The sequence below is a fragment of the Aethalodelphis obliquidens genome, unplaced genomic scaffold (assembly GCF_003676395.1).
Source record: "Aethalodelphis obliquidens isolate GAN/ISIS:26980383/991018 unplaced genomic scaffold, ASM367639v1 scaffold90, whole genome shotgun sequence".
Taxonomy (NCBI): domain Eukaryota; kingdom Metazoa; phylum Chordata; class Mammalia; order Artiodactyla; family Delphinidae; genus Aethalodelphis; species Aethalodelphis obliquidens.
Window position 1 is genome coordinate 3,560,525 of NW_020838034.1, and position 18,104 is coordinate 3,578,628.

Consider the following 18,104-nt stretch of genomic DNA (forward strand, 5'->3'; position numbering starts at 1 on the left):
GTTTTCAAGGTTTGCAAAGCATCATTTCATTATTTACTTAACGTTATCAACAATGGCTGGTGTAAAATCAATGATGTCCATAAATTGTATCAGTTGAGGTGCATCAGTCCTCAGTGAACGTCTAGCTTCTTTCCTTAAGGTCTATTGTTTTCAAAGCTAAAACAGTTCAGTGTAACACTAGGTGATAGAGGCTAACAATTTCAATTATTCCTTTTCTGCCTCAGCAGAACTTATGAATAAAACTGCTTCTGACATTTTTGCTGGCATACTTAAAAAAATGTTTTTTCTTCATTGGTAGACACCCAATATCTGTCAGTCAATTGAGGAATTGATTAGGAGTCACTGAGCAATGGAAGGGGATGTCTTCCTTTGAGCCTACTAATTGCCTTGCATCTCTACACCCAATGCCAGCTCAGGTCATGAGGGCTCCTGAGTGACACTAAGCTTTACCATCTGAGTCATGTAAATCATTGGCTCTACTGACCTTCCAAGATTGATGTTGATGCTTCTGTAGCCATCAAATAATGGATGTTGAATAATTAAACAGTAAAACTGAGCTGCAACTTGTAGGAGGAATGTTTGATCTTATGAGAGATGAAGTATCTTGAAGACTACAAATTCTGTGTGGGCTGGGGTGTGTATGTGTGTGTGTGTCATATACCTGCATCTATCTTTATCTATCTATCTATCATCATCATCATCGTCATCAATCATTTGTCATCTATGTATCTATGTATAAATTTGTGTTAGTCTGCTCTGGCTGCCATAACAAAATACCACAGACTAGGTGGCTTAAACATCAGATATCTATTTTCTCACAGTTCTAGAAGTCCAAGATCAAGGTGCTGGCAGAGTTGGTTTCTGGCGAGACCTCTCTTCCTGCCACTTTCAGGCTTTGCAGATATCTGTCTTGCTGTGTCTTCACATGGCCTTTCCTCTGTGTGCATGAAGAAAGATAGAGAGGGCTCTGGTGTCTCCTCTTCTTCTTAGAAAGACACCAGTCCAATTCAATTAGGGGTCACCCTTATGACCTCATTTAACCATAATTATCTCCTTAAAGGTCCTATCTCCAAGTATAGTCACATTGAATTTTGAGAGAATACAATTCAGTCCATTATACTATCTAATCAGACAATTTGGAAGCTCTCTCCCATTAAATAGAATGTGTTATTTTAAAAAATCTTAATACTGATGTATAGTTCATGAAGAAATAGTATATACGTGGATAGAACAAAGCTTTTTGGTTGTTTCCAATTTGGTAGCTGGAACAAAGCATGTACAACAGAACATCAGCCATGCCACTATCAACCCCACAAAAATGGAAACAAGATGTTTAGAACAAACTGTTTATGTAGAGATAGTACATAAAAAGATTTTGATCCCACTTAGATCAACCGGTCACGATTGCATCCTCATGATCCTGGCTAGACCATTTCTCCTTTCTCATCAACAGGCCCGGGAGCTGAAGGCCCAACTGCCCTGCCTTCACATGTGTCTCTACTGTGAAAGGAATGCAGAATTTACTCAAATGCTGATCACTATGTTCCTAGATAATACACAGACTCAGGCACAGAGGAAGTTGGCAGAGCTTTCACCCAGCCTGATGTCCCCTATAGCCCAGCCTCTTGGGATGCTGAGCCCTGGAGGGAAAGAGGTAGCATGGCTGGAGATAACAGAGATAATGACACAGGCTGCTTCTCAGGGTCTCTGTGAGCCACTATGGGTACAGAGCTAGTGGTCTATGGCTGACAGTGCACATGGGACATTCTCATAGTTTTCTGCAGCATCTTCAAGGTCCCTGTCTTGATTGATGGCCAGCCCTGCAGAATCATCTAGATGTGCCTTCTTCAACTCTGAATAGATGACTACAGGCTCCTAGTGGAAAAAAAAAACAAAACACAGAGAGTAAGTACCTAAATGTAGGTGAGGAAGAGCAGAGGGGAAAGCAAGCCAGGAAATATGACCCACCTTATCCTCCCAGTGTTTCTTTGGTGAATTTTCTGTTGAATGGGAAGAGGAAAGAAAAGTATTAAACTGTGGGTAATACATTGTAACTTACAACCTACTCACAGTGCATTCCAAGCCAATCTTTCCTCTGCTGACTCATTTCCTGTCTCCTCTGCTGAATTCTTCCAAAGCCCTCACAGAGCAAGAATCTCATCCTCACACAAACAATAAAGCCTTTCCTCTGCCCATAAAATGCCCAGAATGACTTTCTTGAAAATATCTTCCTTTTTCCACAGCTCATCACAACCCCAGCAGAGCAACTCTGTTATTTCCACCTCCCTACTACTATTTAGGGCCTCTATGGCTACATTGATCATCTGGGAGAAGGAAGTAAATATGATTCACTTCACTTTGCACAGAGAAATTGGAGGAGGCAGCTCCAATAGGGACTTGGCATTCTAAGGCCAAACAGAAAATGCCCAGTAAGCCAAAGATACGCAGTGCTAACATTGAGAAAATTCAGTGTGTGTATTTCTCCTAACCTTCCAAGGGATTCTTTGGATCTCTTTCATTTAGTTATTCAGCCAATAAGCATTCAGTGAACAATGACCTTCTATTAAGCATTGGTAAGCCATAAAGTGGCAAAGATGACATAAACTCAGTCCATACAATTAAGAATCTTATCATTTTTAAGGAGAGAAATAGAGAAACAGACATGGAAACAAATGCAAGAAGTATTATGAGCACCAAGATAAAAATACATATTAAACTATGCTGTTGCCACAAAGGGTAATCAGTTCCTCTCAGGTTAGGAGATAGGGAGGGCTGGTGGGAATTACTGAGTTTCACGATGATAACTGAATTATTTCTTGAAATGTGAGCAAGGGTCACAGACAAACTAGAGGCAAGAACATTACAAGACAAATAAGAAGCATGAGCACCAAAGCACAAAACCACCCAGTTTGATCAAAGAAATGTTAAGAGTTCAATATGGCTAAAGTAAGGACATAAGGCAGAGCTTAGAGGAGGGACAAAATCACAGGGGAAGGCAAGGGTCATGCTTTAAAATGGAGAATCACTGAGGGCAGTTAACCTAGACAATGATGTGATCAATTGTGCATCTCAGAGGGATCACACTGGAAACAGGTCGTTACAAGGTTGGAAGGAGAATGAGATTAGAAATAAAGAGACCAGTTAAGAGAATTACAATTGTCTACACATTAGATAATTAAAGACTTAATTTATTATGCCTTTGTTCATTTATTATGTTCATTTATTGTTCATTTATTATGCCTATGTTCATTCATTCATTAAAGAAAAATTTGAGGGGGCCTATCATTTTCTAAGCATAACACTATATGCTACTGATATATTAGCAAAGAAATAAGGTGTCTGTCCTTAAAGAGTTTATGGGGTAATTGTGGCAGTGTAGACAGGTAAGAGGGAATGGATATGATTATAGGATTGGTAATATAAGAGGAGCAGTTAATGCCTCTCATGTTGGATTCATATTGAGATGACTCTTTGATCAAAAACCCCTTGCTGGATTTGATAAAACACTGCCACCTTACCTCTACTTGTGTCTCACCTGAATTTTCTTTTGTATCTTGGATGCTGCAGATCTGGGAATAAACCAGGTTGCTCTCACCAAGATCCACTGCAAAACAATAGATCACAGTTGGCTGCAGTCAAGAGCTCACACTATAAACTCTTCTTCCCAGTCACCAAGTTTATAACCACCTTCTAACCTTGACATAGTGACAGAAATGACATTTTTATATTGAATATGACTGAACCATGGACTGTTGCTCAATCTCTCTTCCCTCCCTTGTTCCTCCCTGGAGCCCTCTGTTCCTTAGGAAGTTCTCACCATTGCTGTACACTGGCTGCTGTTCCATTGGGTCTGGTGGTTCAGAGTAAGTGGGTTCTTGGGGGTCTGTGTGGGAGGTTCTAGAAGGTTCCTTAAACTCCTTGGGACTGTAACTGTGACAGAAGGGGAGAGAGACAAAAAGGAGAAAAGTATTTGTGGATTACACAGAATCTCAGGAAAATCAATATCCAGGAAGAGCTCAGCATGGTTCATGTGAAAATATCATGGCTGCTACTCTGAGTCTTCATGCTTCTTTTAAGAAAACGTCAGAAGTATGGCACAAGACAGAGCCAGGGCAGCGTCACAGAGAAGGCCAGCTGAGGCAAGGTCAGAGGACAAAGCCTACATAGTTCAAGGTCCCTTTGACAGAGTAAACACTTGTGTTTGCCTATTTTTTATTACTTTCAAAAGTTTAAATGTTTCAACATTGGTACACAAAGGCTTCTGCATTCCACAGAAGTTGACCTTTGTCCTTTTTTAGGTTCCTTTCAGTTTTCTACCTCATATTACAATGATCTACCTTTCCTGTAAAATATTATGAAGGCTTTTCAGGAAAAGTATTTTTTTCCAATTTCATTTCCTTCTGCAGTTAATATTGTGAGTTGAACATTGCCAGCATTCAATAATTGTTTCCTGAATGAGTGTATGAGTGGGGAAATGAGTGATAAGGGAGTGAATAAATGTAGCCTTATGAAAGATGATATCATTAAGACATCAGTGATCAATTCTCTACTGGCGCACACTTAAGGAAGGAGATAAATTAACCATGGATAGTAAATAACATTATTTCTGTGTATAAGTAGGTATAAGTGAGTATTATTCACAACTATGATCGAAAGTGGCCTTCTTAATCACATTTTTTATTTCATAAGAATTTGAAATTTTAATAGGAAATGAGTAAAATATTTTTAATGTACATAATTCCATGTTCTATCTTGTGAGCATAAATAAAATGAAAATGCTGACAGCACAAGAAGCAGAGACCTCACCTAGGTGTTCCAGTGGTGGAAAGTCCTCCTGAAAAACAAAAAAAGGAACATTGATGATAATTGATCTCTGTGGACAATGTGCTCTATGTTAGAATATCCTTTCCCAGAAATCAAATTCAGTCTAGATTTCAGCTATGGCAAACCTTTGAGAACATCCGGCTCCACCCCTTATGTCATGTTATAGATAAAGAAGGTGGGGTCTGGAGAGACATTTGCACAGAATCACACTTATTCTCAATCATTCAATCAGTAATAGCAGCATGAACTCTAAGTAGTTGTGACGAAGTAGCAGAAGAGAGACAACTTAATATTTAACTCTAGATCAAGTGCTTCCCATACTCCCACTTCTCTATTCTCACTGCAGCCCTATGAGGTAGAGACAAAGAGACTGAGGCCTAGAGGGGGGTTAAAATTAATACTTGTTACACAAGTATGACTCAATAGGACTACCAGAATAAGCCCAGACCTTTCTTTATCTCTGACCTTGCAAATCCATTTCAACAACATTGGGTGCATATTGTTTTCTCCATACCCCTTCTTTCCTTCGCTTTCACCTGGCTAATACCAATTTATCTTTCCTCCTCCAGAGCTTTCCCTGATGCCAACAGGCTGGATTAAGTGACCTATATCCATGCACATAGAACCCTGCAATATTAAAATTACTATATTGTATTTTAATTATCTATTTCTGTGTTTGCCTCTAATTCTCTCCTTCGTGAAAAGGTGTGTTACTTGAAGGCGCAAAACTTGTCTTAATTATTTTTCTATTTCCAGTGCCTAGAAGTTTGAAAATATTTAGTAAAGATTTGTTAAACGACTGAACAAATTAAACTATGTACTATGAGGACTAAAAGAAAAACAAGTTGACAATTTTTTAATAGGTGACTACATGTAAACCTAATTTGGAAGCCTACTCCATCAGCCTTGAAAATATGCCAGCTTTCCATCAACACAAAAATATTGAAATCTTTCTGGCCTGCCCAGTACAGCCTCCTCCCAGTTTCCCATCTCTGCCCTTTGCCTACTTATCTGTGGCTCTATATCTGTCTCACTGGTCTTAGAGGACACAAGTTATTTCCCAAAGTAAACATATTCAGCCTTACCTCTCATGGAAAATGACTGATTAATGCCTACAAACCCCATCTTTGGGAACCAGGTGTCCTGAGTTAAACTAGAGGTGTGTAAGTGTGATCCTGGCCTGTATCTCTCTCCTCAGGGCCATTGTAACCATATCAATCAACAACTAATACCCTTACTTGTAAGCAGGTTAACTAAGTCCCAGGATGCATCTGAGAGTCAGATTATCTCTTCATCTGCATAAAGGAAAACAGACCCAGAAGGTGGCTATTTATAATATAAGCTAGTATTCACTAAAGATATATGGGCCAGGCACTGTGCTAAGCAGTTTACATAGATTGTCTCATAGCACCTAAAAGGTATATACTATTATTATGACCATTATACAGCTAAGGAGACTGGAGTTTGGAGAGTTACATTACTGGAATTTAATTCCAAGCAGTTATAGAGTCAATAAATATATCACTCCCTTAGGTAACTTGGAGGAAACACTCAGGCTTAAGGAGTAGAGTCCTTCACTTTTAGATGAAAGGCCTGAGCTCTTCCCTGAGAAGACTGGTCAATAATGAGAAGGAAGACTTTGCTATGAGGGAAGTACAGTAGACAAGATTTTGAGATGTGAAAGGCAGAGACCCTCTGATTGACACTGTCAGAATTCCTTAGTTGAGTTTGCTATTTAAAAAAACATTTCCCTTAGATGTAGAGGACAGAATCTCCTGGGTTTCTGCCCTCATGGATCACATTAAATAATGATTGGTAATCTTTCCTTCCCTTGTGTTATTTGGTGGTGTACTGACTGAGCAACCTGTTTTTTTAATATTATCAACTGCAATACTGAGGTTCTAATGTCTGCACTTCTAGTATGTTACTGATTAATAAATGACATCCAGATAGGTAATGAGATAGAAAAGTAATTTTTAAAGTAGGAGGTACAACCAGCCTTTTACAAGTCACCAAGATGTAATGGAGAGTATATGGACTCAAGGGCTAGGGAGACCCCAGTTAAGACCTAACTCTGACTCTTAGTAGATACACATGAATTTGGAAAGGTGTCTAACTTCTCCAAATCTTCATTTCTTCATCTTTAATATGGTTATAATGATATTGGTTTAATTGAAGTGAAATGTACATACTGAAAAACTGAGAGAATTAGACACTATAAAATTGCATATAATAGACTCTACATGAATGACAGATTTTATGATGAGTACTATCAGGGTTAGTGCTACACACATAATTGTATATGTAATATTATTTAAGAAACTATTAAGTAGCTTTAAATATCAGTCATAAAATGATGATGCCATTTTTTATACAAAGAAGAGGAAGGATGGATGCTCATTGATTGACCTGAAAGTGGAAGTCAGAAGACAATGCTTAACCACTATCATTAAGGAAAGTATGTAAAGCTTTCATTAAATTGAGACCCAATTATTTGTTTATTTGCTTGATTTTCAATATGAGCCCTGAAAAAGGAAAACAGAACCATTTGGTCTGACAGAAAAAGAGAGTTCATGTTACACCACAGAGAAAGACAGAAAGTAAAGGATTAGTAATTCCAGATATAAAGTCTTGAAACCTTATAAGCACCCAAAGCACTGAATAAAACAGTCTATGCACTCAAAGATTTCTGATCCATGAAAAAACATTCAGAGAGAAAAATAAAAGCAATCACATAAGAAAAAGGCAAGGATTATGACAGATTTCTTGTTAGAAACCATGCACACAGGAAGACAGTACAGCATCTTTAAAATATTGAAAGAAAACAAAATTTTCAACCCAGAATTCTATGCCAGTAAAAATATATTTCACAAATGAATGCAAAACAGAGACTTTTACAGACATACAGAAGCTGAAATAATTCACCACCAGCAGACCCATACTACAAGAAATGTTAAAAGAAATCTTTTAGGTGGAAAGAAAATGATACCAGATGAACATATGGATATACAAAAAGGAATGAAGAACATTGGAAGTGGTAACTTTATAAGTAAATGTATAATATTTTAAAATTATATGTAAACTTCTTTAAAAGATAGTTGTTTATAAAATTAATAGCAATGTAACAGGCAGGGGAGAAATGGAGTACACAATGGTAAGATTCTTATGCTATACATGAAGTGATAAAATGTCACTTGAAAGTAGACTGTGATAAGTTAGATATGTATACCATACACTCTAAAACAACCACTAAAATAACAAAGCAATGAGTTATATAGATAATAAGCCAAAAAAGGAAATAAAATGGAATCATAAAAAATACTCAAGTGGTCCAAAAGAGGGTAGAAAAAAAAAGGAAACGGAAAACAAAGAACAGATGAGACAAATAGAAAACAAATAGCAAAATAATAGATTTAGGGACCTAACCCTATCAATAATCACATTAATCTAAATGGTCTAAATTTTTAAAATTAAAGGGTAGAGACTGCCATATTAGATTAAAAAAATCCAAGTTAACTATATGCTATCTATAAAAATACACTTTAAATATAGAGGCACAGGGCTTCCCTGGTGGCGCAGTGGTTGAGAGTCCGCCTGCCAATGCAGGAGACACGGGTTCGTGCTCTGGTCTGGGAAGATCCCACATGCTGCGGAACGGCTGGGCCCATGAGCCATGGCCGCTGAGCCTGCGCATCTGGAGCCTGTGCTCCACAACGGGAGAGGCCACAACAGTGAGAGGCCTGCGTACCGCAAAAATAAAAAAAATAAAAAAAATAGAGGCACAAATAAGTTAAAAGGGTAGAAAAAAGAAATATCATGCTAACATTATTTATATTAATATATTAATGTCAAAGAATATTTCAGAGTAAATGATGCTACAGGAATAAAAAGGTCATAAGGATAATGTGGTCATTTCATCAAAAACACATAACAATGATAAATATTTGTGCACCTAATAATAAAGTTTCAAAATACATGAAGAACATGTGATAGAATTGCAAGAAGAAATGGAAACATTTACAAATATTGTTGAAGATTTCAATACCCTTCTCTCAATAACCGATAGATCAAGTAAAAAGAAAATCAGAAAGGATATAGAAGACTTCAGCAACACTGTCAATCAAGTTCACAAACAAACCCATAGTACAAGAAATGTTAAAAAGAAGTCCTTCAAACTGAGAGAGAATGATACCATATGGATGTATGTATATACAAAAAGGAATGCAGAATTCTGGAAGTGATAACTAAGTGGGTATTACCTAGACATCAAGCCAGAAAAAGAAATGACAAGAAAATAAAACTACCAAATCAATATCCCTTATGAACATAGGTGCAAACGTTCTTAAAGATTTTAGCAAATCAAATTCAAAAATTATAAGCAAGTGAGGTTGACCCCAGAAATGCAAAGCCAGTTCAACATTCAAAATCCAAAACCTGTATCACTAGACTAGAAAATAAAATCATATGATCATCTCAATCAATGTAGAAAAAACATTTGTCATTTCTTCTGTAAAAACTGTCAGCAAATTACAATTAGTAGAGAGTTCTTCAGCCTAATAAACAGCAGCTACAAGAAATCCACAGCTAATATTATCATATGCAGTGGTGAAAGTCCAAACACTTTCTCCCCTTTAAGTTCAAGAACAAGACAAGTAGGTCTATTCTCAACACTTCTATTCAACATTGTACAGGAGGTTCTAGCCAGTCCATTAAGGCAAGAAAAAGAAATAAAAGGAATCCAGATTGGAAAGTAAGGAGTAAAATTATCTTTATTCCCAGATGACTTGATCATCTATGCAGAAAAATCTGATGGAACCTACAAAACTAATACTAGAATTAATAAGTGTGTTTAGCAAGGTTGCAGGATATGAGATCAATGTACAAAAATCAACTGAATTTCTATATACTAGCAACAATCAGAAATTAAAATTTTAATTTCATTCTCATAATATCTATTGATTTTATCTACTAACAAATATCACTGTCTTTATATGCTTTTCAAATATATCTCAGAGTTTATGGTTTGTACTTATGGCTATTGTCTATTTTTGTTGTTGTGACAAGTGGAGGACTTTGTTTTTCCTTCTTTTTGTTTTCAGTAAGCTTTGGACTGAGGTTGGAACAGTAAATACTTAACTTTCTAATTTTTAAATGGAAGCTAAACTCTGTTCTCTGATTTAAATCTCAAATTAAATACATGGAGTAGTAACTTCATTAAGAAATTTGTTGTACCTTTTTGTCACTGCCACAGAGTGGCAGTGATTAGAACTGAGGGCTTAGTACTTGGAAAGGGATAATTGACCTTTATAGGATGTACTACACAAGTCCAAGTTATTACAGCAATGGCAAAAGTCACAACATCAAAGAGTAAGATATAGTCACTCACCTGAATTCCTTTGGGTCCTGAAGTAACACACCAGAGCAGCAGTAGCAGCAAGGCCAAGGATACTTAGCAGTCCTGCAGTGACCCCCTTGGTGATAAGCGTTATTTTGTTACTGGAAGGCCCTAAGTAAAGAGACCTATACTTGAGTTCAGGGCCAAATATTTTTTTATCTAGACAAAAAACATGTATGTGGGGGCTAGCTATATATTAGGACAGGTTTTGCCAGGTTCTGATTTCTCAATTTGAATCATTTACAGTATAATTCGTAATTTTCAAAATAATAGCACATGAGAGTGATTGCCAGAATCTAACATTAAAATGTATTCCTTTTCCCTCCCTCACCCCCATGAAATCAGTACCAGTCTCCAGAAACTTCAAGCCTTGTTTTCATGTTAATAACTCTTTGACACTGGGAGAATTTCTACAGTCTATTGGAGAAATATTTTATTGCTTATAAATGTAACCTATAGCCCAGGTACCACCAACCCACCTGTGACGCTGAGTGTCACCATCTCACTGCGCTGGACCCCCAGGCCATTGTCAGCCCCACAAGAGAAGTTCCCAGAATGCTCTGCCATCAGAGTGAGGTTGAAGGATGCTCCTCCTCCAAAGGGGTCCGAGATGCTCCCCAGGGTGACATTCTTGTGATAAAACCAGTACAGGATCGGGGGAGAGCCTCTTTGGGCCTCACAGCGAAGCTCTAACACATCTCCCACCATAGCCTGGGCCCCAGCAGGGTGGAAGGTGAAGACAGGATGAGACACTGGAACTGAGGGAAGCAACATAGTTCATGAGCAGCTTTAATTAAGTATGTGTACAAGATAAGTTAATAAAGGAAATATTTAGTTTAGTTTAGTAGTAGGAACATAGACCTGGGATTCAGGAAAACCTGAGTTTAAATCCCGTCTCTGCTCTTTATTAACCCTGTGATCTTGATGTTTTAAAAACTTTTTACTAGCTCCAAGTCTCAGTTTATTCCTTTGTAAAATGGAGCTAATAATAATTATATCACAAGCTATGGTAATAAGAATCATGTATGTAAAATGCTCGATAAATGTTAGCTACTATTACTGATAGAAATAATAACTAAAAGCAAGGTTTGTTTCTCCATATCATTGATTGACTCCTGAGACTTAGCTTTAAACCTAGACTTCCACACCTATCTGAAGTAGGACCTCATTACCTTTTACCCAGTTACCTTGCTTTATTTTTCTGCATAGCATTAACACTAACATCTATCAATCTATGTATCTATGTATCTCTCTCTTATCTATCTATCATCTATCATTGTTGTATATCTGATTCCTCTAATAGAATGTACGTTTCATAAGGATGAGGACATATCTGTTTGTTCATTTTTGTATTTCCGGCTGCTGGAACTTTGTCTTGGCATGTAATAGTTCATCAACAATTCGTGAATGAGTGGATGACAAAATTGATCCAGATTGGCCCCAAAATATCCAGACACAGCAATAACAACATGATTTCCATTTTACTTTGTGATTATAGAAATAGGACAGCCAGGAAAAACAGAAAATCACTATGTTTTTAATTAATATATGGAATTATTAATCAATAATTAATTAATGTGAACTGTGAGATTGCTGATTCTGCTAAGTTGTGAGGGAACCTGGATGAGCCAATCTGTGTGCAGTGCTTTAGATATAAGCTGTGTGCTTCATTGGCAAGAGAAGTTTGGTAAGGATCTTAAGCTTTGCTTTGCATCTGAGATTGGCAAAAGGGGAGGGAACATGGAGACAATCCATTGAATGGGAATAATTCACCCTTCTGTACATCCTTTACAATATATAGTGACCTGGGCCAAATGCGAAGAGTCTCAGGGGTAAGGCTTTATACATTCTTTGCACATCTCAGTGTGCCTTTCCACCCATGTCACCACCTCATATATTTTTATCCAATTTTTATTGCTGTAAAATGCTCATAACTTAACATTTTCCATCATAAACTTTTTAAGTGTACAGTTAAGTGGTATTAAATAATTTCATGACATTGTGAAACCAATACCACCATCCATCTCCATAACTTTTTACCTTGTAAAAGTGAAATTCTATACCCGTTAAACAATAACTCCCTATACTCCATTTCCCCACCCCGTGACAAGCACCAGGTTACTTTCTGTTTCTATGATTTTGACTAACCTAAACATCTTATATAAGTGGGATCATACAGTATTTGTCTTTTATTGACTGGTTTGTTTCACTTAGCATAATGACCTCAAGATTCATCCAGGTTGTAGCATAATTTTCTTTCTTTTTAAGTCTGAGTAATATTTCATATTATGTGCATACCACACTTTGCTTATCCATTTATCTATTGATAATGGATATTGGGTTATCAACAGATAAACGGACTGGGTTGTTTCCATGTTTTAGCTATTATGAATAATGTTGCTCTGTACACGCGTGTACAAATATCTTTTTGAGAATATATTTTCAGCGTTGGGGGATGTATACCCAGAAGTGGAATTTCTGTATCATATGGTAGCTCTATTTTTAATTTTCCGAGGAGCCTCCATAGTGTTCTCAATAATGATTTCATCATTTTACATTCCTACCAACATTACACAAGGATTCCAATTTCTCCACATCCTAGCCAACACTTGTTATTTTCTATTATTTTTATAGTACCCATCCTAATGAGTATGAGGTGATATTTCATTGTAGTTTTGGTTTGCATTTCCCTAATAATGAGTGATGTTGAGCATTTTTTTCATGTATCTAATAGCCATTTATATGTCTTCTTTGGAGAAATGTCTATTCAAGTCCTTTACTCATTTTTTTAATGAGTGCCCCATGACGCCAGCCCCTGCCCCTCAACCCACAACGGCAGAGTCCACAAACCTTATGACATCAGAAAGGGTATAGGTGCCAGCCTGACCCTAGCTCCCACCCTACCCCCTTGCTTTGCCTGCATTGGTGGAGCCTCTGACTCAAGGGATCCCAGACACGAGAGAACAGCCCACCATCCTGGGGCACCAGGTGATGATAACAGCAACAGTTCAGGAGCAAAGCAGCAGTAACTCCGGAGGCACAGGAAGTGATAATAGAGCCACACTTCTTATAGAGAGAGGGGAGGATGGAAAGTGACTACTCTCAAACATAGCCAGAGGCAGCTTAGGTAAGAGAAACCAAAAACTTATGCCATACCACCACCTACTGGAAAACAAAAGAAAGGCCTCTGATATCTAACTGTCACCACATCAAGTGCACCAGCAGAGAAACTACCCATCAAGTACCATGAAGAATCACAGTAACACTGTACCACAAAAAGAAACTGGCAATTCTCCAGAAACCAAACTTACAGTCATGAAATATTGTGATCTAGCTGAGAAAGAATTCAAACTTACAGTCATGAAATATTGTGATCTAACTGAGAAAGAATTCAAAGAAAGTCAAAATAGTTGTCATTCAGAAACTCAACAAGCTACAAGAACACTCAGAAAGCCAGATTAATGAGCTCAGAAATAAAATTAATGAACAAAAGAAATACTTTACCAGAGATATTAAAACTCTAAAAAAGAGCCAAACAGGAATTCTGGAATTGAAGAACTGAATAAATGTTGAGAAGAATGCCTTGGAAAGCACTAGAAATAGATCAGACTATATGAAAGAGAGAATTAGCGATCTCAAGATAGAAATCTAGACATGATACAAGTATAAGAGGAGAGATAAATAAGATAATTTTAAAATGAGGGAATTCTCCAAGACCTATCTGACTCTTTTAGGAAAGGCAACATTAGTATAAGGGGTGTCCCAGGAGAAAACAGGGAGAGGCGAACAGAGAGTATATATAAATAAATAATAGCTGAGAACTTCCCAAACCTAGGAAAGAAACTGGATATACAAATCCATGAAGCTAAGAGAACACTTAATTACTTCAAAGCAAAAATACCTTTTACAAGACATGTTATATTAAAATTGTCAAAAGTCAATCACAAAGAAAGAATTTTAAGGCAGCCTGGGGGAAAAAAGGATGGTAACCTACAAAAGAATCTCCATGAGCCTAACATCAGGTTTCTCAACAGAAATTCTACAGGACAAGAGGGTATGGAATGACATTCTCAAAATACTGAGAGATAAAAAGTGTCACCCAAGAATATTTTTTCCAGCAAAGTTATTATTCAGATATGAAGGAGAAACAAAGACTTTCCCATATGAATGAAAGCTGAGGGAATACATCAACACTGGTTCTGCTTACAAGAATTGTTGAAAGAAGCTCTTCTACAAAAAACAAAAAGGCAAAAGTATACAAAACTTTGAGGAAACTGAAATAGACAGAATCAGAAAATTGCAGCTCTTTATCAGAATAGGTTTTAAACACTTTATTATAGCATAAAGGTAAAAGGGGGGAAGCCAGAAAAATAACTATAGCTACTTCAATTTGGTATAAAACTCACAATACAAAAAGAGATAATTTGAGACAATAAAAACATAAAAGGGGAAGAGGAAAAGGATGGAACCCATATAGGTAAATGAAGATAAGATTCTATCAGCAGAAAACAGACTATTTTATCTAGGAGAGGTCTTATGCAAACCTCAGTGTAACCACAAAATATAAGTCTAGAACAGAGATACAAAACATGAAAAAAGGGAAACTGAGAAAAATATCATAAAAAACCACAAAACCAAAATGGCAGGCAGAAACTTAAGGGGAAGAAAAAAATGGAGATATAGAGCAACCTGAAAATGAAAGGTAAAATGGCAATACTAAATTCTCCTTTATCAATAATAACCTTAAATGTAAATGGGTTGAATTCACTAATCAAAAGACATAGAGTGGCTAGATGGAGTAAAAAATAAGACCCAATTCTATGCTGTCTCCAAGAAACTCACATTACCTTTAAAGACAAACATAGGCTCATAGTGAAAGGATGGAAGATGATACTCCATGCATATGGCAGCCAAAAAAAAAAAAAAAAAAAAGTGGGTATAGCCATGCTCATATCAGAAGAAATAGACCTCAAGCCAAAAAAGATAACAAAGGACAAAAATGGACATTAATTGTGATAAAGGGGACAATTCATCAAGAAGACGTAATAGTGATAAATATATATGCACATAACATAGGAGCACCAAAATATACAAAGCAATTATTAACAGACCTAAAGGGAGAAATTGACAGCAACACAATAATAGTAGGGAACTGTAACACCCCACTATTAATGGATAGATCATACAGAAAGAAAGTCAACAAGGAAACAGCAGCCTTAAAAGATACATTAGACCAGATGGACTTGATAAATTTATACAGAACATTCCATCCAAATGCAGTAAAATACACATACTTCTTAAGTGCTCATGAAACTTTCTCAAGAATAGACCATATGTTGGAATACAAAACAAGTCTCAATGAATTTAAGAAGATTGAAATCATATCAACCATCTTGCCTGTTCACAATGGTATGAAACTAGAGATCAACCACAAGAAGAAAGCTGGAAAATCACAAATATGTGGAGACTAAACAACAAGCTGCTAAACAACTATTGGGTCAAACAAGAAATCAAAGGTGAATTGAAAAAATACCTGAAGACAAATGAAAATGAAAATATGACATACCAAAATTTAACTTTGCACATAAAGGAACTAGAAAAAGAAGAACAAATGAAGCCAAAAGTCAGTAGGAGGAAGGAAATGATAAAGATTCAAAGAGAAATGAAATATACACTAAAAAGAAAATAGAAAATATTGATAAAAACTAAGACCTGATTCTTTTAAAAGATGGACAAAATTGCCAAACCTTTAGCTAGACTCACTAAGAAAAATGAGAGAAGGCTCTGATAAATAAAATCAGAAACGAAAGAGGAGCTATAACAATGAATGCCCAGAAATACAAAGGATTATACAAGAATATTGTGGACAGTTATATGCCAACAAATTGAGCAACCTAGAATAAATGGGCAAATTCTTAGAATCACACAACCTTCTGAGACTGAATCATAAAAAAATAAAATCTGAATGACCAATCACTAGGAAAGAGACTGAAATAGAAATCAAAAACCTCCCAAGAATAAAAGTACAGGACCAGATAACTTCACAGGTGAATTCTACCAAACATTCAAAGGTGCTGTAAATCCTATCTTTCTCAAAATATTCAAAAAACCTGAAGAGAAGGGAATACTTCCTAACTTATTTTACAAGGCTAACATCACCCTGACACCAAAACCAAAGACAACACACAAAAAAGAAAATTACAGGCCAATATCTCAGGTAACATAGATGCAAAAATCCTCAACAGAATATTAACAAACCGAATACAACAGTACTTTAAAAGGATCATACACCATGATCACGTGGGATTTACTCCATGTATGCAAGAGTAGTTCAACATTTGCAAATCAATCAACATGGTACATCACATCAATAAAATAAAAAGTAAAAATCATATGACCATCTTGATAAATGCAGAAAAACCATTAGGAATGGCCTAAGTTCCTGAATGTAGAGTCAGAAGAAAGAATCCCAGGACTCTCAGGTAGAGGAAGAAAAAGTGGGGAGTCTGCTGGAATGTCACACCAGCAAGTAGCCCAAAAGAGAAGACACAGTCTATTCTGGGCTGTAATTGCTGCAGGCACCCCTACTAACCTGTGACACTGAGAGTCACTCTGTCACTGAGCTGGACCCCCAGGCCATTGTCAGCCTCACAGGAGTAGTTTCCAGAATGTTCTGCAGTCAGAGAGAATTTGAAGAATGCTCTTCCAGAGGGAACTGAGCTGCTCCCCAGGCTGACACCATCATGATAAAATCAGTACAGGATCGGGGGAGAGCCTCTCCAGGCCTCACAGTGAAGCTCCATCACGTCCCCCACCACAACCTGGGCCCCAGGAGCCCTGAGAGTGAGGACAGGGCGAGACACTGGAACTGAGAGAGATAGTAGACTGTCAGAGGACTCTGATGCTGTGACAGACTCATAACCCCACTCAAGAAACTTAAATATAGATATATCTCTTGAACCATGAAGAGTAATCCTAAATAATTTTGTTTTCATCACTACGGTCCTCTCCACAAGTAAAAACTCTGTTCCTTTGCCTTCTTCCAAAGAGCCTCATGGCTGATAGAACGCCTAAACCCTGGCTTGTGAACCGAGGCTGAATAGAAGGAATCGGGAACTTACTTCTCAGTGTGACTTTAATCAGTTTACTGAGGATGGGACCGTGAATGTTGTCAGCTGCACAGTAGTATCTCCCAGCATCATGCTCCTTCACAGTGAGTATCTGCAGCTCTGCCGACAAGGAACGCTGGGTCTTTGTTCCCAAACTTCTCACTGTGCCCTCTCTGTGCCAGGAGAATGTGACAGTCCCTGTACCCTTGGCTACTGAGCAGATAAGGAGCAGATTTTCTCCTTCAATCAGCTGCCCCTCGGGGGGCCGGATCTCTAGATTTACATCAGACACAGGGACTCCTGGGAGGACACAAGATGACACATGAGGGTTCTCATGGCAGAAACTTCAGGGTCAAGGAGAAGGCTGGTTCTGTCACGAACAAGCCCATAGCAGCAGGTACAATAAGCAGGGGTCCAAAGTGGGCAATAAGGAATTAATTGTGCATGTTATTATAAAGGCAGAAACACCCCTCCCACCACATACAACAGTTCCCATTCTTGGGGAATGTGGGGACTAGGCTCCTGATCTTCTTAAACCTGATGCTGACTGCAGTCACATTTTATTTACATTTATATCTAAGGAATCTTTGGTGAGCTGATGGATCACAAAATAAGAGTGAACCCTGAGAATATTACTTCTATCCTGAAATTCAAACCCCTTTCCTATCCTTCAAGACTCTTCTCCAGTCTCACCTCCATCTTCCCACATTCTTTTCTGATTATTCCAGTTCATGTTTGTCTTCCACTTTTATTTTGGAATATGTTTAGGTCAACAA

At 37.4% G+C, this 18,104-nt stretch overlaps 1 protein-coding gene across 1 annotated transcript in view; it reads right to left on the bottom strand.

The window, feature by feature from the left end:
• Positions 1-1,543: 1,543 nt before the first annotated feature.
• Positions 1,544-18,104, bottom strand: part of FCRL3 (Fc receptor like 3) — a 37,941-nt gene continuing 21,380 nt past the window's right edge. The window contains exons 6-13 of the mRNA XM_027095199.1: positions 17,341-17,628; positions 10,699-10,977; positions 10,211-10,330; positions 4,807-4,834; positions 3,818-3,930; positions 3,536-3,604; positions 1,969-2,000; positions 1,544-1,875 (exon numbers count right to left, since the gene is read on the bottom strand). Coding sequence (XP_026951000.1) covers positions 1,732-1,875; positions 1,969-2,000; positions 3,536-3,604; positions 3,818-3,930; positions 4,807-4,834; positions 10,211-10,330; positions 10,699-10,977; positions 17,341-17,628 — 1,073 coding nt within the window. The 3' untranslated portion in view covers positions 1,544-1,731. The remainder of the gene's footprint in view (positions 1,876-1,968; positions 2,001-3,535; positions 3,605-3,817; positions 3,931-4,806; positions 4,835-10,210; positions 10,331-10,698; positions 10,978-17,340; positions 17,629-18,104) is intronic.